Source organism: Vipera berus (genome assembly GCF_964194415.1).
Source record: "Vipera berus genome assembly, chromosome: 1".
Classification (NCBI taxonomy): domain Eukaryota; kingdom Metazoa; phylum Chordata; class Lepidosauria; order Squamata; family Viperidae; genus Vipera; species Vipera berus.
Window position 1 is genome coordinate 215,747,877 of NC_138202.1, and position 25,050 is coordinate 215,772,926.

At 41.9% G+C, this 25,050-nt stretch overlaps 1 protein-coding gene and 1 long non-coding RNA gene across 2 annotated transcripts; one reads left to right on the forward strand and one right to left on the reverse strand.

The window, feature by feature from the left end:
* Positions 1-280: 280 nt before the first annotated feature.
* On the reverse strand, positions 281-2,567 carry LRATD1 (LRAT domain containing 1). Its single transcript, XM_081314463.1, has 2 exons — positions 2,328-2,567; positions 281-1,570 (listed from the first exon to the last, which is right to left on the reverse strand). The coding sequence occupies exon 2, from the start codon at positions 1,531-1,533 to the stop codon at positions 670-672; it is 864 nt and encodes a 287-aa protein (XP_081170589.1). The 5' UTR covers positions 1,534-1,570; positions 2,328-2,567; the 3' UTR covers positions 281-669.
* Positions 2,568-2,718: 151 nt separating this feature from the next.
* LOC308667904 lies at positions 2,719-9,328 on the forward strand. The gene is made up of 3 exons (XR_014026419.1): positions 2,719-2,893; positions 7,526-7,669; positions 8,343-9,328. It is a non-coding gene; the product is annotated as an uncharacterized lncRNA (long non-coding RNA).
* Positions 9,329-25,050: the final 15,722 nt, after the last annotated feature.

Sequence of the window (25,050 nt, forward strand, 5' to 3'; positions counted from 1 at the left end):
GCTGTAAAGAAGTAATTGCATTCCCTCTGGAGGTAGTGGACTTCGAAAGCATCAAGGTCAACTGCGGCCAAAATATCAGGAGGGCACCAGGTTGCCCCCCCCTTCCCCATCAACAACCCATCAAAAGTTCTTGCATACTCAGAACAGGCAGAACTCAAAAAAACACACACATACACAAAACCCGCCCTAACCTCAGTCCCTTAACAAATAAAAAAAAATCAGCCCTCGTTCTTAGGAATTAAAGCCAGGAACGTTTGCTTTTTTCTTTTTTTAAAGGGGGGTGGTGGTGTAATTTTTTCTCAAAACATTTTTATTTAAGCAGGATGGGAAGTATAATGAACACGGATAGCCCCGAGCGACTTTGTCCACAGACTTTGTTCATGGCGTGGCTGGCCCCACCCCACCCTCCGGGTCGTCGGGCTCACGGTGGTGACGACGATCCCTGTTCGTGGAAGGCGAACCAACCTCTGGCCGAGGCCAAGGGAAGGGCAGCCGCTGGTTTCGTTTGGTTTTCCCTCCATGGGAAAAGACCGGAGGAGGAAAGGCGGAAGAAGCCGAGCAACCAGGCGGCGGAGCGAGTCTGCGGGGAGGACGGGTGGTGCTTGCCGATCTGGCCACGGCTGGTCACCCTTCTCCCTTCCCCCCCCCCGGTCGCGCCGGCTCCGCTTTTTATTCTTTGCCATCCACGATCGCCAGCTCTTGGATCACCCTCAGTTTACCGCTGGCATCGATCCTGCGCTTCTCTCTAATGAGGTCCTCCAAGCTTTGGAACCGCACCGTGTGGCCCTTGTTGTCTGCCAGGTGGATCTTGAGATAGTATTGCTGCTGAGGCTGAGAGCCCGAGGCCGGTTGGAGCTCGCCGCCGGCTTTGAACTCCCGTTTGCCGAAGCGGCACCAAGCGGCGAAGCTCTCCGAGTTCGTCCAGCAAATCTCGTGGCTCTTTAAGCCCAAGTGGCTGCAGGCGTTCTGCACTACCAGCTCGGCCACTAGGGGGCGGAAGCGGTACCAGCTACTCACCACCCGGCCCACGTTGCCGGTGGCCGCCGCCTCGTACAAGCTGTCCTGCCGAATCTGGCCCTGGTGCAAGTGGATGATCTGAGCGTTGCCCACGTAGACTGCCCACTGCGGGGGCGGCGGAGGGTGGTCGGACGGACCCAGGTAGAGCAGCTCCAGCAAGTCTCCCGGCTTGCACAGAGCCGGCAGGGCTGACGCCGGATAGACGCTCAAATCGCCAGTCTGGGAGTCCCCGCTCACCTTGGAGAAGATGCATTCCTGGCCGCGGAAGGCGGAGAACTGGGTCTCGCTCAGCACAAGCTGCGGCGGGTGGTGGCGGGTGGGGGACTCTTGGGCCGGGCTGCTCGACCCCTTCACGCAGTACTTGTCCGGCTGCCCGCGCTCGTCCAGATCCTCCTCCTCGTCGGAGAAGAAGTATGCCACTCCGACGCGCAGCTCGTCTTTCTCGATCCCCGAGGGGTCCCCGGTCGGCAGCTCGCTGTAACTCAGGTGAGTGATGCGATCCAGTTGATTTCCCATCAATGACAGGGCGCGGCGAGAGCAGGAATCGCCGGATCTGAGGGACAAGCAAACGGGAGAGAAGAGCGGGAGATTAACGCCAATGAGGACCTGGGGGGGGTTCGAACATAACAATGAACACGCACCCGACACGAAAAGGGGCGCAAGCGGGTTCTCAGCGCCCCATCTTGGCCAAGGAAGAGAAAACTGTCGCCGGCCGATTTTTCTTGCTTTTTGTTTTTCCCCCTAACACGCCCACCCTTTCGCTCGACACTACCTTTAGGACGGGCAGGGGCTGGTTCCTGGTCGCCAGAGGTTGCGAGAAACCCTGGGCTGCCCTGTTTGCCAACAACCCCCCCCCCCCGATCTGCTGCCGCCTCTCCTAGGAGACCTAGCGGTGCACAAAGGAAAAAGAGCGGCGGCGGCGGCGAGGTCGCTGTTTGGGACGGCACCCCAAAGCTCTTCCCTCCCCAAAGAATCAAAGCCGCATCCGGGCTCGGTGTTGAGATGTCCCAGCGAGTGGATTCCTCCCGCCCTTCGCTTTGTCTCCAGTTGTCGTTCCCCGCGTCTCCCGTTCCTTCTCCAAAGCGGCGACGGCGGCGGCCACTTCTCGCGGAGAAGTCGGCCGATTCCAAGTCGCCGCTCTTCGGCTTCTCGTGCACGCCTCGGTCCTCGCTCTGCCTTGTCTTTTAACTCCTGGCCCGAAGAAATCCCGCCAAGCAAAAAACCCGTCCCGCCGGCGGCCTTCCCAGAAACCGAGCACTAGACGCGACGGATGCAAGGTGGGAACGAGCATGTCGACCACAGCTGCGTACCCGGAATCGCCCAGATGCCGACCAAGCCCCCGAACTCCTTTAAAGTCCTTTGGTCGCCATGGGGAGGGGGGGGGCTGCTGCTGCTGCTGCCGCTGAGGCCGAGGAGTGGAGCCAGGTGCCCCTCAGCAGGACCCGCCGCCGCCGCCGCCGCCGTCCAAGCGCTGGCGACCCCGGCCCCCCGAGTATCTGAGCTCCCGCTCGCGCCCTTCACCTGCGCGGTCCGACTCAGCTCTGGGCTCCCCCTCGACAGCACCGGCGAGTCTAAAGTAACAGATACTCCTGACGCCAAGGCCCGCCCCCCGGTCGCGCTCATTGGCTGCACGGCTCTGCGCTTGGAAAGCTCGAGCCATTCTCTGGGGTGTCAATCACGGGAACTCCAAGGGTGGGATTCCAGACGCCCGCCGTCTGCTCTCTCCCTGCGGCGGCGAGACCCCGACCGGCTTCCTCTGCTTCTCCTGCCCGGCTCCCTTGGCGGTGTTTGAGGTGGCGGCTCCGCTTGTGGTAAGCAGCCGCCGTAGGAAGGGAAGCCCAGAGCTAATCCCCGCCCCCAGCCGGTATCCCACCAGGTAACGCATAACCGTGCCATTAATAGCACTTAATTCGCCCATTGTTATTTGTCCATAAGGATCTTCCTAGGCTTCCAAACCGCGCTTAGATTTAAGAGTCCAGCTTTTCTTTCAACGTTACCCAGAGTTCCCGATTACACGTAAACTCAACTTGGTTTGCAAAGGGAGGGAGAAAAAAAAACCCACACAATTCGGAATCACGAAGGAAATCTTTGTGTATTTCTCGAGAATGTGCCCATTACGCTTAAATGAGTACCCATTTATGTGGTTTGCGGGTGTGGGTGTGAATGGAAGGGGAAGGCTTTATGGCATGTTCTGAACAAAAGCAGTAAATACAACTATCAGAGGTTGGGGAGTTATAATCTCAGTTGCCACAGATACCAAACTGCGCTGCCTTCCCAGTTATCCTGAGAAGGAGGGGATTTTGCAGGAATGATTGTCAGCAGGGGATAAAAGAGTTGTTTTGGAAGTGGTGGGCTCTTTTTCTCTGGATGTCTTTAAGCATAAGCTGGATATACAGGAAACCCTTCCTTAATTTGGATTTCTGCACCAAGCAGGGAAATGAACCCAGTAGTCTGAATGTCCTCTTCCATCTCTAAGGATGGCATAGACTAGTTTTATTCTCAATTTGTAGAGCATACCTCCATACATAATCAGCTAAGTTAAAATCAGTTATTAATGATCCTTTATAAAAGACCGATAGAAGAGTTGGACCAAAATGCATACGGTGTGACAGAGCAGAACAAAGCAAGGAAGTCACTCTAAAGCTAATAATAACAATATTATTACTAGGCAGTAATGAGTAAAATGTGCAAATTAAATAGCTCTGAAAAACAGTAGGCAGCAAGAGAAGAGAAAAGGGAAGATAGGGAACCAAAATCCATTAAGAACTATAAACATCAAGGGTCAAAGGCTAGTGAATAAAGTAGGTTAAAAGAATATAGGAAATGGACCATAACTAGACAAAATGAAGAAATATAAAATAACCAATAGCATGTTTGCCAATTTGCAGAGTTCAGGATTGAAAATATTTTATGAGGGAGCAACCTTCAACAATGATAAATCCCATTATTTCTTTCAAATGTGGGGAGTTTTCAGTATTCTCCTTAACCCCTACACAAGCTTAGCTGAGTTGGTCTTGGTGATGTTTACTCCACCGCAGGATTCATTTTGTAGCCAATTGCTGTTATTACTGGCATCAATTCCTGTGTAATATTGTGAACTTTCTTCAGGTAATTTTTAGTGATCTGTCTCTATAAGATCAAGATACAAATGCTGGCTTTTTTTCATTTCGTTCAACTTGGAGCCCTACTATTGAGACTGCTTTTTAATGCATATGACTTATAGGTAAAGGTTCCCCCGCACATGCGTGCTAGTCGTTTCCGACTCTAGGGGCCGGTGCTCATCTCCGTTTCAAAGCCGAAGAGCCAGCGTTTGTCCGAGGACATCTCCGTCGTCATGTGGCCAGCATGACTAGACGCCAAAGGCGCACGGAATGCTGTTACCTTCCCACCGTAGTGGTCCCTATTTTTCTACTTGCATTTTTACGTGCTTTCGAACTGCTAGGTTGGCAGAAGCTGGGACGAGTAACAGGCGCTCACTCTGTTACGCGGCACTCGGGATTCGACCTGCCAAACTGCCGACCTGATCGACAAGCTCAGCGTCCTAACCATATGACTTATCTCTATTGAAATAAATGGTGAGCCTTTATGGTTGTATTACCCATCCAGGCCCACTTTTGCTTCAAATCCTGCCTTGAAATGTATTTATGGGAGTGTCTATTGTTAAATGATAGGGCACATACTTTAAGAGAGCCTAAACTAGTGATGGCAAACCTTTTAGAGACTGAGTGCCCAAACTGCAACCCAAAACCCACTTATGTATTGTTGGGTGCCGGGTGGGCGTGGCCCATTGGGTGGGTGTCGCCCATTGGGTGGGCATGGCCAGTTGCGTCGGCGTGGCTGTGGTGGTGATGGGACACTGGGTGGGACTAAAAAGTTCAATCAATCAATTCTAACTTTGTGAGATCTTTTTTTTTCCCTGCGAGTTGAAATTGATTGATTGAACCTTTTTTTTTTTTTGCACACGGTGGCGGAGGCCTAAAGCGAAAAGGTTTTATAAAACCCAACTGAAGGTCTAGGACTGGGGCGATGGTGTGCGTGCCCACAGAGAGGGCTCTGCGTGCCACCCGTGGCATGCATGCCATAGGTTCGCCACCACAGGCCAAAAGCCTGAGAAGGAGGGGGAGGAGGAATATTGGTATGTTAGATCTATTTTGGATGCAGTAAAAGAGTGGTAAGTCAAAGATAGCAAAAATATTCCCTCTGTTTTCTCCAGAACAACCTTGTGAGGCTGGCTAGGCTGAGAGAGAGTGACTGGTCCAAAGTCACCCACCTGGCTTTCATGGCAAAGGTGAAACTAGAATTCACAGTCACCTGGTTTCTAGCCTGGGGACATAACCACTAGACCAAACTGGACAATTTGCTGCTGCCCAGGAAGATAATCACTTGACCAGGGAAGAGACCTGGGTTTTAAGTACGTATGTAAGTAAAGCCGAGGAAAGGGTTCTTGACTTTTTGGATCTGGGGTTTTGAGAACATTGTGTAGCTCTTTCACAAAAGATTGATGGGGATGCTGCCCATTCATAATGGGGGACATAATCAGTTATAAGCACTAATGCTCCCTGTCATTTTCTTCTCAACTGATGCTATATATTATCCTTTTCCTTTTTTAGGAAGAGATGGGGATGCCTCTAGTCTAGCCAAACTACTGGCTATAGCCACCCTCATTTTGGGGGGGGAAGATTTTTGGAAATACACATGCCAGAAGGTCGCTTTTGGTTTACAGTGTGCTGACTTTCCATTTTAGTTATATAAAAATGAATTTTAATATAGAAGTTAGCTAAGGCAGAGAACATTCTGTGCAATTCAGTAGTCATGGACGGATTACTCTGTGGCAAACTTGTGTGAACTTGTATGAACTTCCAACAAGGTGGTGGGTCAAATAAATGCTCCACCTCAAGCACCTGAAAGATCCAAAAGGGTTTCCTAAAATGTTTCTCTTTTTTCTCTTATCTTCTGATACTTGTTGAAACTCTGGATATTCTGTGCCATAGAATAGCATTCTAGAGGCAGGCTTTAACTGACCAGTAGGCACTGTCACATCTGGAGGGAAAGATTGGCATAGTCATTATCCCTCATAAGTATTGCTTTCCTTTTAGAGCAGTGGTGTCCAACCTTGAGAACTTTTAAGACTTTGGACTTCAAATCCCAGAATTCCCCAGCCAGCTTTTTAGAGCCAAGACAGCCCCCCCAGTTTAATGACTAGTTGAGAGCTGTAATTTGAAAGGGATGGGGCTTGAGCCTAAATGAAGGATTTCTTGAAATGAATGAAAATGAGCACAGAGGAAAGTCCACTCGGAGTGTTATACCATCGCAATGCAAGCAGTAGCTGAATGCCTACTCTTCTGCCTCTGTCACATGTCCACAGAACGAGCTTGTGTTGTTCTTCCACACTGCAGTGCTTTCAGGACCAGAGACGCTACATTGCCTCGTTTTGTAATTAGTTTTGCATGTCGCTTGCTTTCTCCTGCTGTATCCGTGGATAGGAATGCCTTTGTCTACAGCTGGCATCTCATCAGGAACTTGCTTCATTTAGATTACTGTTTTAATTAACTTCAGAACACAAGCATCAGTTCATTCTCAGCAGCCTGACAATGCAAGGACCTGCCAAATAAATAGACTGCATTTCAATGTCAGAGTGGTTCAAGGTGTACCCTTGTCAGCTCCTGAACAAAAATAAGCTGCTTAGTAGTCAGATTAGCCATTGGGTTTGCATTGTGGTTTGTGTGACTTCTTTCTCTTCCCAGCCACAAAACAAATGTTTACTTGCCTTTCCAGCTGCAGCAGTAGTTCCAATATGTAGCATTCGTGAATTGTTGGTTAAAAAGAAGACTCTTGTAACCCAAGAAAGCATAGTTAGAAGCAATTTGCTCCTCTGAATTATTGCTGTGCTTTGATGGGAACCTCAAAATGGGAAAAATAAACCTTTTGTGGTTCATTGCTTATATATTGCTATAGTATACTAATCTACCTACATCCAGCCTTTTAGGATATGTGTCAGCCTTCCCAGGTAGACCAGACAGAAACATGATCAGATGAGCTAATTCTATTTTACTATAAGGCTACATTAACAGAATCTTCCAAGTCTGAAAATACAAATCTCCTGCAGACTCCTTTAGAGCCTGAGAAGCTAGGGAGGATCCATTCTGAGCCTCTTTCTCCATCCATTATGCAGCTGCAGGCTATGCTCTCTCTTATCTAACTTTTCCCTAGGCCAGAGTCCCCCTTTGGGGCACCAGGAACCGCTTCCGTGGAGAGAGGTTTTTTCGTGGACCGGAGGATGTGCGATTTTGTGTGCTCCGCATCCCGCGGATGGGGCTTTGCTTGTTTGTGCGGATCGTTGCTGGCATGCCGTGACCCTGTACTTGTCCACAGACTGGGGGTTGGGGAACCCTGGCCGAGGCCTTTCTCACATACCATTACACATGGATTCAGAAGGAGATCCATTCGAACTGGGATTGTGCTGGCTTCTCTCTATACTAATGCTATAATCCTATATGGTTTTGCCCAGGAATAAATCCCATTGAATTGGACTGGACCAACTTCAGAGCAGATACAGATTGGATTGCACATCTAAGTCATAGTTCAAGTCTGCCTACACAGCATCTCTTGATTCTCATATTTAAAAATACTTTGGTGTATGGGTAGTCCTACGGTAAGTATTCCAGGTACATGAACATTTTGGAGAAAAATACTTTAGATTTTACAGACTGTAAGAGCAATATGGTATACTTAATTAGAACTTGAGATAAGCCTAAAATACCCCAAGCATAAGCCAAACTCTTTCCACATAGAGTAGAGTAGCAATGTATTTTCCTACAACTGGCTGTAGGATCAGGGTTGGATTGCTTCCATGTGGGCAAATTCTTGGCACTTTCCTGATAATAGTTCATTTAGTGACTGTTCAAAGTTACAATGATACTGAAAAAAACTGACACATGACCATTTTTCACAGTTACGACTTTTGAAGCATCCTCATGATCATGTGATCAAAATCCAGATGCTTGGCAACTGGTAAATACTTATGATCGTTGCTGTGTCCCAAGTTCATGTGATCACCTTTTGCAACCCATCCAGTAGTATCTCTTTCAGTGAACACCCTCATCAACTACTGCTCTGGAAAAGTATCAATGACTAAACTCAGCCAGCAGGAAAATAGGGTTAAAGTTAGCGCTAGGGTTGATTTTCTTATCATTAACCCAATCTCACATATACAGATTACGCATTCCACATTGATTAACAATCAAAGTCATAATGGCTTAGCAATATAACTGAATGACTACAAGCAAACTGCACTATGCTCCAACTTGCTTGTTTCTTTATTTCAGGTTGAAAGGTTGTTGAAGTGGCCAAATAAGAATGAAGGTGCAGGAAGACATGATGCTGCTTCTTTCTTGAAGTTCAGAATGGGCAGGATCTGGGAGAAGAATCCTGCAGTTAGAAAGTCACAGGCATATTTTTTTAAAATCCTTTGAATGTTTTCTTGTGACCTCTGCACAGGAGAGGAAGTGAATGTTATCTTTTCTGCCTCTAATCTCCTGATTACAGGTCTGGAGAATTGCAAAAGAAGAGGGCCTGAGACTCCAGGGAAAGGAGAAGATTCAGTATCTTCTCTCCTCTTTTATGTAATTGTTCTCAATGGAGCTACATTCAAAGGGGCTTGCATTGACCAAATAGGAATTCTCGCTCCAGCTCCATATTTGTAACATATTCATTTATCCAAATATTAAATCTTCCTTCCTTCCTTCCAGCAATTTGTGAGGTCCACAAACTCCCAGTTTAAGCCCTTCCAAACATATGTCTCAGTCATCAAGGCAGTTTGTTGCCTATGTGAACTATGTGAGTTTTCATGAACTGCAGGATATTTTCCCCAGATTTTCAATGCGGCAGCACTGTTTCTTGTTATAATGTGTAGATTCCTTTCTTTGCTTCCTCCAAAAAAAGTTCAGTAGATGAGGACAGCAACCTGCAGCAGTCCTGTCCCAAAGCAATACAATTCTGTAAAAAACATTGCCCTCTTCTCAGTGTTATTGTAAAGAGTTGTCTATTGGACAAAACAGATAAATAATAGGGAGAAAAGATTTCATATTTTTGTTGAATCATCAGTTTGATAGCTTGTAGTGTTAGCTTTCATTTCAGATTTCTTTAAACAGAAATGAAAAATAGTCTATTTGTTCATATGATTTGTTTTTCATGCTGAATTTGTTTTGGATTATCTATCTCTAAACAGTTCCTTATAAAACCAGTTTTAACTAATCTACAGTCTAAACATTAGAACCAAAGAGGTCATGGCAAAATTATTTCTAGTGTTTACTCAAGATTCTTGTCACCATTCTCCATCAAAAGCTGGTATACTCATGCCATGTTTATGCCCCTCCCATAATAGCAGACAGATTGAATTTCTGCTTTTGAACAAAAGTTTAAAGTTCGCTGTGGGTAAACAGGATTTGTTTTATTTTGGCCTCAGCTTTCACTCAGAAGACATGCAAACATCAAATCTGTATTGTTATGGTGGAGACTGGGAACATTTAGAAAGATCAGCACTATCTATTAATACAACCTATGAAAGGACTAAATGGTCAAGGCCAAACTTTAAACAGATGCCTCCTTAATTAGCTTTATAATAGATTGAACAAGCTTGTGAAACATTGCCAAATCTTTAAATCATATTCAAACACACACGTATAGCCTAATAATCACATTTCTTGAAACCTTTTAGCAAGGCTACATTGACTATTTTCTGGACAATTATTGCCTCACCTTTCTCACCTACAAGCAAAACCTGTTTGTTTGGGTGTGTTCTTGCCACAGCTGAAATGTTCTCATGCACTGATTTTGAAATGTCAGCAATCTTGGCTTTGCTGCCACGCTTGTTGGAATCTGCCAGAAGCTCCACTTTGCCTTGACCCTGAATAATAAGGGTCAGTTGAGGGAAAACCAGCTAGGAAAGTCAGCCACACCTACCTGCTAGATTTGGAGCAAGATTCATAGTTCCTTCGAGAGAAATATGCCCCAGAAAGAAGGAAGGAAACTACAGTTCTTTTCTGCTTTTCATTTTGGCCCAAAGAACCATTTCAAACCCAAGTGCAAAAATGGATGGCCTGACTGACACACTGGTAAAGAAGATGGATTAAAAAAAACTACCAATAATTGTTAAATGTCCAAATAAGAATAAAAATATTCTGAAATCCCCTAGCTCAGAGTTCCCCAACCTTTTCAGCTTTGCAGATCGGCCGGCGGGGGGGAGAGAGGGGAAGATGGACAGGGGATGGCTTAGTGCAAGTGGTGGGCAAGTGCACTCAAAAGCTCCATTTGCACAAGTGGGCATGTGTGCCCACCACTCATACAAATGAGCACACGCATGGACGCTCACCTATCTCTTCTGCAGCCTGGTTCTGAACGGTTCACAGCCCATTACTGGGCCGCAGCCTGGGGGGTTTGGGGACCCTTGCCCTAGCTCTTAGAAATGCTTTTAGGAAAAAGAAGAATATGAAATACTAGGCAATATTGAATAGAGTGTATATGAGGGTTTTTACAGAATCTACAAGATAGATCTCATAGCCATCTTCTAAATAATCCTGAGAGATGTCAATTTGAGATGGAATTGTGACTCCTCATTTGAGAAACCTTACAGCAGGAGAGCGGTTTAGCTGTTTAATAGAGCTATGCACAAATGCCTTGTTTTTATCCTATTGGTAGGTAAAGAAAGCACAGGACCACTTTGCCAGAATTCTCCAGCAGTTTCTCGAGCCTGTCAGTAGCAGTAACATTGAGATCAAGCAATAACAGCATCAACAGAGCCAGTTTGATCTAGTGGTTAAGACATTTGGCTAGAAATTAGGATACAGTGAGTTCTAGTCCCACCTGAGGCATGAAAGTCAGCTGGGCCAGTCACACACTCAGCCCAGCCCACCTCACAAGATAGTTGTTGTGGGGAAAATAGGAGAGGGAAGTATTAGGTTCACCACCTTGAGTTATTTTTAAACAATAATAAAGGTGGGATAAAAATCAAATGTATAAATTTTGGTTACCATTTTATCTGTTCCATGCTGTCAGAGATGCAAAGAGAACCAATGTTGTTGGACATTGGATATGGCAGTAGGATAGTGATCACTATAAGAATAGGGGAGAATTTGTGAGAAATATTCTGCAAAAGTGTCCTTTTCCATAGTAAAATACTGAGGTGGGACACCTGATCCTTCACTAACACATAGAACCTCCATGCTCCAAATCTCAATCCAATCGACACCATAACTGATTGGAGAGTGCATGCATATCCGTATTTGGGGGAAATAATCTGACTGCTGTGATGTTCAGATTGCTGACAATCTGCAAAAATGGAAACTTCCAAAAATGCCAGAAGTCAAGGATTCGTTCTTAAATCATTTTTAAGATATCTAAATCTGTTGTTTAGGAAGCCCCTTAGATGAATGGAGCAGTATACAATCACTCATAAAAATAATACATAATAATACATGTTCCATTAGAGTTTGATAACACATAATCTGTGTTCTATAATAGGAATCTGCAAAGAAGCATCCATCAGATGAAAAAGAATCAACAAAGTAGGGAATCAGGTGGATTCAAAGCAGTCTGAAGTCTTTTAAAGTGTCATAAGGTTCTCTGACATGACATTTAGTGCTTTGGCAGTTATAGAGTTTATATAACGTTTCAAGGCCACTCCCATTGGGCTGAGGAATGTGACATAAGTTTTTGATGGCCAATGAATGTTATCAGCTCATTAAACTCCCTGCCCTTCCCTCATTTGCTCAGCTACTCAGGAGCTTTGGGTCTTTTTTTCTAGTGCAGAGGTTCCCAAACTCTTCAGCTCCTCAACCCCCTCATGAAGTTTCAGATCATTGACCCCCAAATGTTTATTATATGAAACTAATATAATAAATACTACTTTAACTGATAGTACTATGAACAACAATAACAGATAGTCCCATTGACGCTTGACTACTTTGAGCACTCAACTGGAAGCAGCAAAATTCTCAGTGCTCTGTGCATGGGCTGAAGCCCAGTCGATCTAATACTTGCTCTTAACAATGAATGGGCAGTTGGATACACAGGTGCAAGCTCAACATTTACTCTTTTAAGTCTGAAGGCTACAAATAGCTATGCATCTCACCATGCTTGCTTGCTTTTGCTGCCTCTGCTAACTTACATTCAGAATAAGTTCATTGCCACTCACCTATGAATGACTCCCCCCAGGAGAGCTTGCCAATTAGTTATGCAAATGCTCCAGTCACACCACATACTAAGAAGCAGAAGCAGCAAAGCTACATCACACAATAAAGTCGCTTCAGGAGACATTCTTCCAAATCCAGCCCTGAAGAGGTCAATCCTTCCCAGCCTGGTACCCCAATTAACTCGATGGAATACTACTGTGTTATATATATATTTCCATCATTTCTCCATCCGGGCGAAAAGTATTTGGGCATCTATGGGGCGTTTGGAAAGATCCACTCCCCCGGGTTATTTTTGCGGTAGGGCTTATATTAGGTCCACCCCCAAAAAATCAGGCTATGGCTTATTTTTGGGATGGATTTTATTTTTGGGAAAACATGGTAGCTCCTGAGTGGGGAACTTCTCAGGTAACTGTGCCAATCTTACTGGTATCCCCCCAAAAACAAACAGTCCACAAGGACAAATCAGTAATAATTCTGCAGTATTGTGTCAAGTTTAGAAGTCCAAAAGAGCAAGTGGAAAAGAACTGAGTTTTAAACAGCTCTGGGGATAAGATATTTACTACTCTAAGTCAGTGCATCTTAGGCAGTTTTCTGTGCTGCCCTCTTCTCTTATTTCTGCCTCAAAAGAGGAGAAACTCTTGAAGACATCCAGCTGATACCAACAGCAACATGTCTTCTAATGAATCTTCCGTTCCTCCTATGTTCACCCCATGCAGCATTTAAAGATATTTCGATACCATTATAACTTTGAAGAAGCTCAGATCAATTCCCTTTGTTCTCAAATCTTGAATTGCAAATTCAGGTTGAGCTCCACCTTCTTCCAATCTTCAATCTATGTTTCAAATCAAATCAAATCAGGGCATAGTCTAAATAAAGCAGATGATGTCAACTTTGCATCAGTAAGAACTAGCTACAAATCTCTGTTGACAGGTTCACTGGATTATTTTAAGCAATCTAATATTGCTCAACATAGAGTAACCCAGGTACAATACAATAATCAAATATATCATCATTCTATTAGGTAAAGAAATGTACCCTTTATCAGATTTGCAGTTGAATGCCTAATTTGTATTTTTACAAAGACAATAGCTAATTCTTTATTTGAAACAAGAGAAACAGTGGCCTACTATTTCAAACTATCTGGAATATTGATATAGAATCTGTTTTAGAATTATTCTTCTACATACATAAGTCAAGTGCAGGTGTGTTTTTAATGCTGCACTTCCTCATTTTTATGAGCTGAGCCAATATTCTTCAGATTGTAGTTGCCCCATCTATTTCTTCTAAAACAAACTGAATATGTAAATAAAATACTTAAAAATTAGCTTAAAAATAACATTATGACTGTTTTCATTATCACTTCAGGTAATGAACTTAGTGAACCTTTGAGTCAACCTTGACTTTGGCAACTTCATGTGCATATTTTGTTTACAATATCATCGAAGTGGCTTGTTATTGCCTCCTGGTTTGTTTGTTTTTTCCTTTTTTTAACTGGATTTGGAATGAAAAAGCCTAATATTCATTTATTTCAGCTGATCACCAATGAATTTTGAATATATTAAAAAGATTTAGTCTAAAAAATTATGTTTTAGAAACATTAAAGGATGCCATTTTATTTTACTATTTTAAAGCTTTTACACTGAAGCTTCAAACTGAGAACACATAAAGTAAATTGACACATTTTGTTCAACAACATATAAAGAAAATCTTTGAGGGAAAGTACTTTCAGTTCTAGTAACTGAATAACAAGAACAGAGACAGTGATGATCTAGATCTATGCTAGGCAACAACCAATCCCAATGATAATTAATCAAGATTGATAAGCAGTCACCTGATATCTTCATAAGACCATTAATAAGATCTAGTTTCCTTCCATTTCTTGCTTTCCAAGCAAAATTTAACGATTTGTTTAATAACACCCCTTATGGATAACTTCTAGCCTTAATAGCTGTCTGACAACACTGAAGAACATGCAAAAGTAGAAAAGGATTGCAAAAAATAAATCCAGAATAAAGAGCTTTTTCATACTCTCTAAACTATGATTCCAATATACCTGTCAAGCAAATTATTTCAAACTTGTACCCAATGTTTTCCCCCATTGTCTATGCCAGGAAACTCAATTTTCCTTGTATGTAACCTTTCCTGAACATTCCAGTGTTTCAATACATCTTTTGTTTCTTTTGTTGTGAACCTTTTATGTTATTAGGGCATTGTTGTTTCCTCATTCTTTACTCTTCCTGGAGAACAGCTGCCCAAAGGTTAGCTCCTTCCTCCAGCTGATCATCTAGCTTTCAAAGGCTTAAAACAGAAAAACAAGTTTGTTGCCCAATTGGTGGACAGAGAAGATATTTAATTTTTATCCTGCCTTTATTACTTTATATGAAACTCAGGGCAGTGAGCATACTTAATAGACCTTCCTCCTCCTGTTTTCCTCACAACAACCCTGTGAGGTGGGCTGGGCTGAGAGAGAGTGACTGGCCCAAGGGCACCCAACTGGCTTTCATGCCTAGGGTGGGATGATTTCAGAGTCTCCTCATTTCTAGGCCAGAATATTAATCGCTACATCATATTAATATAAAATCCACTTGAGTAAAATCCTTAGTTCTGATTTGCCCATATCTTCCTAAGCCCTCCAGATTTCATTTCTGCTCTCCAGGAAGTCCTGCTATTCTTTAATTTGATGAACTAGCTCATAAAGAGCTTGTGTTGAGTTTACTGTAGATAAATACATGAATCATGGGAGGATAGGAACATGCTAGCAAGGGATATTATTTTTCTCAAGTGAAGCCGAAAGGGAGTTTTGTCAGTTCAGGGCCTGTGTGCTTAGGGGGAAGCAGAATTTCTAATGACAAATGCTGACTGGTTGGCATATGTAGCAGTCATCCCAGCAGTCCCCCAAGATAGATGTCAGGCAAAGGGAAAAATGTCTCGGACAGAATCCAATTAAATTCTAACACTCATATTTTAGAAGTTTGGGGATGAACTGTTCATCTAGAGAATCTCCCACTCTCTGTCTCCTGCTTCTGTACCATATGACAACAATGTTAACTAGCACTCTCCTAAATGAGTGCTCCATTTTGAAGTTGCTCCCAGTTTTGGAAGGTGATAAGTGGAGAACCTGAAAAGGAATAGGCTATGGAAATATGTGATGGGAGGGCTTGAGTCTTTTAAATAGGTCTTTTAAATAGATACTTACTGCCTAGGCCAGGGGTAGGCAACCTTGGCTCTTTTATGACTCGTGGACTTCAACTCCCAGCATTCCTGAGCCAGCAAGGCTCAGCTTGGAAACCTCTCCCTTTCCCCTCAGCATGGCTGGCTTAGGAATTCTGGGAATTGAAGTCCACAAGTCATAAAAGAACCAAGGTTGCCTACCCCTGCCCTAGGCCCATCCGCAAGCACATCTCATGGAATTTGGTAATAGAGGAAGGTTTAACTCACTACAAATTCCAGCATTAATATAAATAAATGTCAAAATGCTTCTTTCTAAGTTTTCCACAATAGGCATTTTAAAAGTTGAAATGGTTTCCTATTAATGCAGACGGTGAAAATGATTGACTTTACACTGAAATGCATCTGCCTAGACAGTTACTTTTGACAGATAGCTCTGTGACTCTAGAACTCCACATAGAAGAAGCTCTCCTAATTACTTTTTAGGCTGATTTTTTTTTCTTTCCCTTTTCTACCTTGGTGCTTATTTTGATATGATTTGATGTGCATTTCATATTATATTAAATGGGTTTTGTCTCTTGGTGAAGTACCCAAAAACAATAAAAATCCAGAAAAAATATGAAATATAATAAAAAACCTGGTGTGTATTATTCTGTGCCACTGCAACTGTCTTTCTCCTGAGGATGCCAGATAAATTGCATATAAACGTAAAGCAATAAGATAAATAGACTTGCCCCTCAATCCACAAAGATCAATAATATTTTCATAGATTTCAATTATCATAAATAACCCTCATATTCTTTTGACATAGCAAAAGATTAGTATGCAATTTGGGTCACATTTGCTTTTCTTGAGTAACTTTATTTTGCTGATTTACTCATAAAGCTGCACATCTCGCATTCTCTTCCTCTTAGGATTTCTGCCTCCAGAGCATCTTCGGTGTTTGCTTCCCATTTCATTATGATGAAAAAAGTTATCAAGTTTTGGAGTGGTGGGCAGAAGAGAAAAGGAGAAAAGAGAAAACTCATGCAGAGAAAATGAAGTATATTTAAAGGATTAGAACATGTTAGCTCAGTTTAGTGAACTGTCTACCACATTCCTATTGTTTTGTATGGCTGGATTCTACTGAGTTCTCCCTTTTGTCCTCTACTTGTTGGGTTTATTGTTTCTGTGGCAGGCATGTGCTATTAGGGCCTTTCACAAAATCCCCTTATTGCTGCCTTTTGATGCATCACTGCTGGATTAAAAAAAATGGGTTCCAGAAAAGGATAGAGAGTACCAGAGCATTAAGTGGTGCTACAACTGGATTGGTTTATTGCTGAAGGTTACATGCATCCAAAACTGCAGGCTAGGCAGAGAGAAATGAAATATCCATATGTTAATTTATATCTATATATGCAGATTTAGAAACAATTTCTAGTAATTTAAGTAGATATGCAATCAATCTTAGTTGGAGAAAGCTGAAGGAAGAAGTACCTAACAGTTATCAACTATTTATTTATTTTAAATGGCACAGGTTCTGAAGTTGAGCTTGATTCCAAGTAACTTTAATATGTAATATATCCAGTTAGTTTTCTTGCAAGACATACTGAATTAGGGTGCTATTGTTTCCTTCCCCCCCCCACAACTTCCCAAGCTGACCCCCCTCCCCCGTTTTCTAGAAGTTTACTAACCAGGTCCAATTGCCATTTAGCTATTTAAGTACCAGTCACATGCTGCAACCTCAAGACTTTATTCAGTCTGTTCAGTATTTGGCATGTCTGCATGCTTGCATAAAATTAAACAAAGCCAAATTGAACTTTATAGATTGAACTATATTTAGAAAATTCAGAACAAAACACCGTCTTCTAAATACAATTCAAATTGGACAGGTGTATATTTAGAAATAATTATAAAACAATGATTTAAACTTGTTTTGAATCACAGCATTTACATATCTGTGCAAGACTTTCCATGATTTGTATTCAAGTGGATTTTGTTGCAGTTGCCCTCTCCTGCCCTATCTTTTTCCATTAACCTTAAAGTTAGAATATTCTACAGCTTAAGCTATGTCAAAGAAGCAAAGAGGAGCAAGAGAAAAATGCAAGCAGATCCACATTGAACATCCAACTGGCAAGGCTGAATAAATACCTTCCTGATCCTGACACCATCTCTGTATTCTGGGCCTCCCTCTGAAAACTGCAGCATGTATCCTGTGCCTGGAGGAGATGCCACTTCCTATCTTCTTCATTTGCTGATAAGAAATTGTGGCTTATCTTGGACAGGGCTAACTTAAGCTTCTCAATCAATTTATGACCTTGGACTGTAAAATGACTTTGACAAACATCTCAGTGGGCCAGAACAAATTAGAAGAAACCTTCCACTTTGGTTTTCCTTGGTTAATCGGGTTTTGGGTTTTTTTTTAGCCTTTTTCTCCTATTTGTTTCTATGATGGTTTGCTTCTGTTTAAAATACGTGCCAAAAGTGTGTAGATTTATGTGCACTCCTGCTATAAGCAGTTTTCACCAGCAGACATACTTTGTATGCATTTTAAAGTTTTCAACCACATGGCAAGGGGTTTGAACATGCAGTAGCGTATTGAAGGAGTGGAAAAGTTGGATTTCACTTTATAGCTTGACCTCTGAAGGCTACATGATATAAGGGAATGGAGCCCCCCCCCGAAAAATCAAGGTCCCTTAGGCCAGGGGTCCCCAACCCCCAGTCTGTGGACCTGTACCGGGCCGCAGCATGCCAGCAACCAGTCCGTGCAAACAAGTAAAGCCCCAGTCCACGGAAAAACCTTTCTCCATGAAACTGGTCCCTGGTGCCCAAAAAGTTGGAGACCTCTGCCTTAAGACAGTGCTCAATTTCTAGGACAATTTTATCTGATCAGTCCCTGCCTTCTTCATTAAGTCCCATCTAGTGCTTAGAAAGGCTCTCTAATTGGAACCAAGCTCATTGCTCTCTTTTTGACCTTATCACTAATCAGCGCTTGACACAAACTACTCAGCTGAGGAAGGCACCTTTTTTCCTCTGAACTTAAGGAGAGAGAAAGTAGATGGCAGGCTGAAGCAGCACTCTCTGAGGCCGTAGCCTGGCAGACACATCTGGGAAGTGCAACCTTTTTTTCTTCAGTGTTTGCAACAGTTCCACCACACTTGACAGAGAGAAGGCAAGGTAAAGCAGCTCCTTTCCCAAGCCTCCATTTTTACTGTCGGTTTCCTCATGGAGAAACTTTTACACTTCCTATTTTAGAAGTTTTTTTTAAAAAAAAATATGGGAGGGAAATAAAATACTCTAGTGACCAAATGAATCCCGTGGGTAGAAAATCGCTCCAGTGTTCCTCTTTCTCATCTACTTCAGTGTCGGAGATTCAACAGTAGACAAATAACAGCCATAGATATTTTAAGATACCCAGAGGATTTTTATAAGGTTGACGTATCTTCTTCCCATATCAGAGTCTTCTGTCTGCCACTGGAGATCTGAAAAATCCTATGTCATATGCACTCCCAAGACCACTGAATGGCAACAGTCTTTTTACATAATATCTTGGGATGAGTAAAGTGCTCTTTTCTTTTTGTTTCACTTTCATTGCCACTTTTTCATGATTCATTCATTTTCTATGAATAAGTTTGAGTTTTTAGAGTGTCTCTACATGGGTAAGTTGTTCTTGATACAAAATAAGATTTTCAGCATATTGCCTCTTTCTGGAAGCAGGCCCTGTATGCTAGCAGCTGTGATATACATGGGACTAATTACTCAGACTGTTCTAGGTTTATTACTAGCTGTTTCCCCCCCCCACACACACACCTTTCCTTCCTACGTATCCTGGGCAAAATGTCTTCTTGAGTCAAAGTCATCAACTTTTCATCAATTTCTTCTATAAATTGTAGGGGGGAAAAGAATGCCCATTACGCACAAGAAAAGTTGCAATTATCAAGGATTGCATTGTTGTTCCATTAGCTGGTTGCTTCTTTTTCTTACATACAAAGAGTTCTTATTAAATCTTTCTTTTATAACTGTATTGTGGTTTAATATCACAAATTTGTAATATTTAAAAATTGCATCTTCCCTCAGGGCCTTATGAAAATTATATAAATGGGGATATTTTTTCCTTCTCCACTCTTGAGCAAACATACATTTTTTATTTTATTTCCACTTCAAAAGGCTTTTTATTTGCCTCTCTCTGATTTCTCCTATTTCCAAATATATACCAAATATTTTTTTTAAAAATACTATGTGATATTGGATTGAACAACAAGACAGAAAGAAATGGAATCTTGGTGACAGTTGAGTTTTGTAAAACACTCTGAGCTGTGCTTTCAAGGTTTATGATATTTTTAGAGTCAACTGATTTATTGAGTCAAATTCAATTTGAGAGTCATTACTTTTTGGGGAGAACAAATATAACTTATTTTTTCATCTTTGAGAGTGAAGTTCCAGAGCTTGGTTATTCAGTGGTAGCTTTGCCTGTATTGTCTTCATTGGCTTACTGATTTTTTTACTAGATAAGTGCACTTTATATTCTGCAGGACCAGTGTACAGTAATAGTGTGATCTGTTGTACTGAGAAGGCAGATATAAATCCTCTTTAGGTATTTGTGAAAAGAATGCATGTAGGATAGTGCATCATCCACAATTTTTCTCTGTTGACAAGTATTGCTGAAACTTAAGGTTGGCCAAGCATTGTTGGAATTCACCATGAAACTAGGAACTCACCCTAATCAGGTTTTTGATACCATGGAAGGTTGTAATTACCTTCATCTGAATTCACCAACTGCCACTCCTCTCTGGAAGAGTTCTCTTCTGAAGAACAAGAAGAATTGCAGGTCCCTACCCAGGAATACTACCCTACGGGCTTACACCTTAAAGATGAACTATGCAGTCATTTGGAAGACACATCAGATGAGGATGAGTTTGCAAAGATATCCCAGGTCCTAAAGAGAGATGGTTCTTAATGGTACAGGATTAGTGCCTACTTGGTGCATAGGCTGTAGAAAGTAAGGAAGATGGCCTTGACAGAGACATGCAGGAACCTAGGCACAAAGGGCTGAAGCAATTTTTAAGTCTAGAAACACAAGATTACATTCAGAAGTGATTTAGGTAAATTCTCCCTAATTTGCTGAAGTGTAAGGAAGATCAGGTACAGCACAAGCAGACTTGCAAAATTCTGTTAGGGTAATCAGTGTTATTTTTTAAAAAAGTAGTTTTAACCTTCCTGTGGAGTTGACTTCCAGGTCTAGTCTTATTAGTGGAGCTGATATACGCTGCACAAAGGTGCTTTGTAGTAATGACAGTCTTGTCTGGGGTCATATTTCACAACTCAGTCAAGAAGCATGGCCCATGGAATGCCTTATTTTTTGGGGGGGAGGGGGCACAAAAACTAAAACACCTGGTTGCATTGTCCAAAATTTGCCTTACTTGAGATACTAGAATAAGCTGTTGGGATGCTCCCTTGCTCTAGTCCTGTTTGGACTTGACAAATTGAACTTTGAGGTTTCTCTGTTTCTGTGAGGTCGCTGGACTTAACGTGACTTCCCTTTTCAGATTGCTCCCTATAAATGGTTTATTGCTGGCTCAGGCAGTAAACCTGACAATTAAACCCTCACCATAGATCTTCCCTGTCTACCTGGGGAGATTGCAGTTAGAAAAAGCAGGGGCCATGCGGCATCTTCATTACTTGTCCTTCATTCTTCTTTAGGAGCAGAATGAAGAAAGTACAGAGACAAATCCGTTTCTAAATAATTTAAGAAAGTGTCTTATACTGTTATGACTATTTAATTCAGTATTGCCAACACTGATTAGAAGCAGCTCTCTTTAACATGTCAGGGAGGAGCTTTTCCAACCCTGTTGGGAGATGCAAAGCCTTTGAGTTGAGTTGAAAAGAAACCTTTTCAATGGAAAACACAGGCTGTGTCCCTAAGCTGTAGCTTTCCCTTGATCCCTTCAAGGGAAACCAGAGTAGGAAACCATAATTCCGAATGCAAATACTATTTTTATTATAAGGTTACATTGACAGAATCTTGCAACTCTGACTGTGTCGTTCTTCGACTCCCCACCCGCACCCCCAAACTACTTGAGAACTAGGGAGAGATGCTTTCATATGTTACACTTTTGGTCTTAAAGAGATTCCAGAGCCTGAAAAAGTTTTAAAATCCCCAGTGTGGAGCATGTTTATTAGGAAGCGCCCTGCCAAGGCAATTAAATTGATCCCCAGTTAAGTGTGGGTGGGATTGAATAGCAAGTGGTGACTGGAGACTTGCCTTTCCAAGACTCTCTGGACAGCCTGCTTGAATTCTAGGCTTTGGGGAAAAAAAAACTTTTAACATGCTAAACTGCAGGCTATTTAATATCTTATTTTCTCAATTTTTATTGTACCTTTCTATCATGTTTTGTTTTGTTTTGTTTTACCCCAGGAATGTACATTTCTGATAAAGCTCTAGGACATAATTTATGTAAACTAGCAAACCAATAATATCTAATAGAATTCAGTGGGTGAGATTAACGTTTGCATAATTTTCCTTTTACAATCAGCAATAGAAGAGAACTGTGGCTGGAATATTATAACATTAATATCATACTAATGTAATACATGCTGTAGAGAACGACCCAGAGAACAATAGTTGGAATGAAATGTTCTGAATTCTGACCTGAAAATTCTGGCTGATGTTCTAAAAATTGCCTCTTTCTCTCTAGTCCTGTTAAATAATTAGAATCATCATGGATATTTATCATATGGCAGTGATGCAGAAACAACCATTGCTTCATCTGTTGAAACATGTTTAATTCGTATGTGCTATGTTTTCAGTTTTTTTAAAAAATATACCAAGATTAAGGCAGCTTGCAACAATTAAAACTATATGAAATGGAACAGCAAACTGAATGCAATTAAGTTCAGCAATCAGTAAAATAATTTAAAAGAAATAACAAATAACAGCAAAGAACCTTGATCCTGGACTAGAGACTTGAACTGAAATGGCTGTTAGATATTGGGCTGGCAGCACTTCATAATCACCTAAGAAACCACGGTAACATATGAAGCTTGGCCTTGGTTTGTGACAGCACATCTGTGGAGTCCTACTGAGCCAATTTAGCACACTCAGAAGCAAATACTGTCCTGATATCAATGGCATTCTTGAATGACAGCTTTATGGCATTAGAATCAAAGATGTGACGATAATACATGTCTGTCAAGAACTGTTTATAAAAAGAAATGAAACAAAAACAATAATGCGGAGGTGAGATTATTTGAGTTCAGTCCGGTTAGGCTTTATCTGAATATGGTTAACCTTGGAAATATTGAGAAACACATTATATGCAATGAATAAAAACATAGCTCTGCAGCTATCTATGGAACTTTGTTGAGTTCGGAGTTATATGAAAGGAAATAAACACCTGAAGGAGGTCTCACTTTCTCAGTTTCAGTGTGGTTGCTATGAGATTCTTCCCTTCTTTATTCATACCAGAAGCTTGTTCAAATTACAGACACATAACATTCAATACTTGAGCAAATAAAATAGGTCATTGGTCATTTGGATGGGCTGATGCAAATCAGACAAAAGGATAATTTTCACTGCTTGAAGACTGTTATGGAAGACCATCTTGGGTTCTGATATAGCTTTCAACCTATATTTGGGCTTAGTGCAGAATGAGAGTTCCAGGTTCTCGTCACACCAAATGCCATTTTTGCTCACCAAATCCCCAGATGTTAATTGAGGTGGACCGAGCACCATGTCTTTGCCCAATTTCTTGAACCCGCAGGGAAATGACAGGTCAAAGCTACAAGTGCTCAACTTCTGTGGGGAAAGGGGACAGTCAGAACCCAGAAGAGTTGCAAAAGTTCTCACCATTGGGGAAACCGCCTACATCCAACCTCCACAGAGCTCCAGTCTTGCTCCTGTTGAAACATTCAGTGCATTTTCTGTTGAGCCATAGTTTCACTGGAAATATGTCAGCATGGGACCATGTGAGCAGGGAGCAAACACAACATGTTGAACTGTCTCCTCAGGCTGTCCTGAGGATTATTTTGCAATCATCATCACCTCCCAAAGAAAGACCTGATTTGGTTTTGTCAAGTGCATATCTTGGCTCTGTTGATGAGATCTGCATTGATTATCTTTGCAATGGTCTATCGAGGCTGAAACCTTTTGAGCACAGCTTTCAAGTGCCCTCAATCAAGCCCAGATGTGACAACTAGATGGCTGTTGATTAACAACAGTTGTGATTCTGCAAACTTTGACACCAGGATGCTTTTTTCCTCAGGGTCTTGTCAGAAAATAGAATTAAGTACTTAGTTGGAGCCCAGGGATAAAACTTATTCAGAATTTCCAGAGCTTCTGTCTCTTACTGTATTTTAATGCACATACCTTTTAATCTTTCCTTTTATCCAGGGATTTCCATTTAATATATTATTAATATATACTAAACCATATATATTGAACCATATTCCCCTTATCTTCCTCAATACACAGTGAAACAGAGATCAAAAGAAAAAAAAGGGAAGGGACAGAGAAGATGGGCCACTGACAGAGAAAGCATGATCAATCCTTGGACATGTTAGACAATATAGGACAACTGTTTGGAATAAAATGCAAATTTGTTTCCTTGATTTCTACCGCCAACTTATTTTGTGGCAGAATGGCACTGCCAAAAGCTTACTGGCAATGACTGTAACTGAATGCTCAACATTCTCTGCATGTATGTGCTGTACACCACAAGCTGCTATGGAAAATATTCCTCAGCCATAAACAGAAGCATGAAGCCCAGCGTCTGGGCATTTTTTGCAGGGATTTGATGAAGATTAAGTAGAGAGCAATTTCAATGAGATGATGAACTGTAGTAGAGGCAATTAAATGTTCCACTGATTATGGCTAATGGAGCTAATTAGAGAATATATTTTGAAATCAAAATGTCCATGACAGTGAGGGAAAGAGCAGAATAGAGAAAATGCAGAGAATAAAGTGTGTCAGTTGTTCAAGGCCTTTTCAACTCCTGCATCCCCTGCTGGTCACACTTTATCCTATTTTATGCAAGGCCAAAATTCCTTCTTGTCACAACTTTGCTACTCTTTCCATCCCTTGGGTGCTTAAAATTGTTTTTATGTAATTGTTAGGTCAAAGGCTTTAGATCAGTCCCTGCCTTTCAGTCTAATCTCCTGCACTGGGTTCTTTTGCAGATATTGTGTACACAGAGTAGAAGAAGATATACACAGGGTTAGAGCTGTTAGAGGAAAACGAAGTCAGAAATACAACAAGAAATACATTAAGTGTAACCAGTGCTTTTTTGGTAAAAGAAAAAGGTGCCGGAACTCACATATGTCATACAACTCACCTTGCCTACCCTATAAGGTTCCATCCAAAAAAGGTGCCGGAACTCCGTTCTGAGCATTCTATGACAAAAAAAGCCCTGAGTGTAACACCTATAATTCTGTAATTATTTCACCATCCTGTGGTCTTGCAGATCAGATAAACTGTAGAGAAAAGGAGAAAAATAAGTGGCAAGAAGAAGGAAGATACACTTCTCACTCTGGATCCCAAAGAAAGTACTAAGGAGAGCTAAGAGGAAAGAATATCTTAATTTTAATTTTATTTGGGAGGTGGGGAGAAAACCCTCCATATTATTTTTTTTAAAATCATTTTATACATATTTCTCTGAGCATACAAATATATATGTAATTTTGCCTAATGGCACATTTTTGC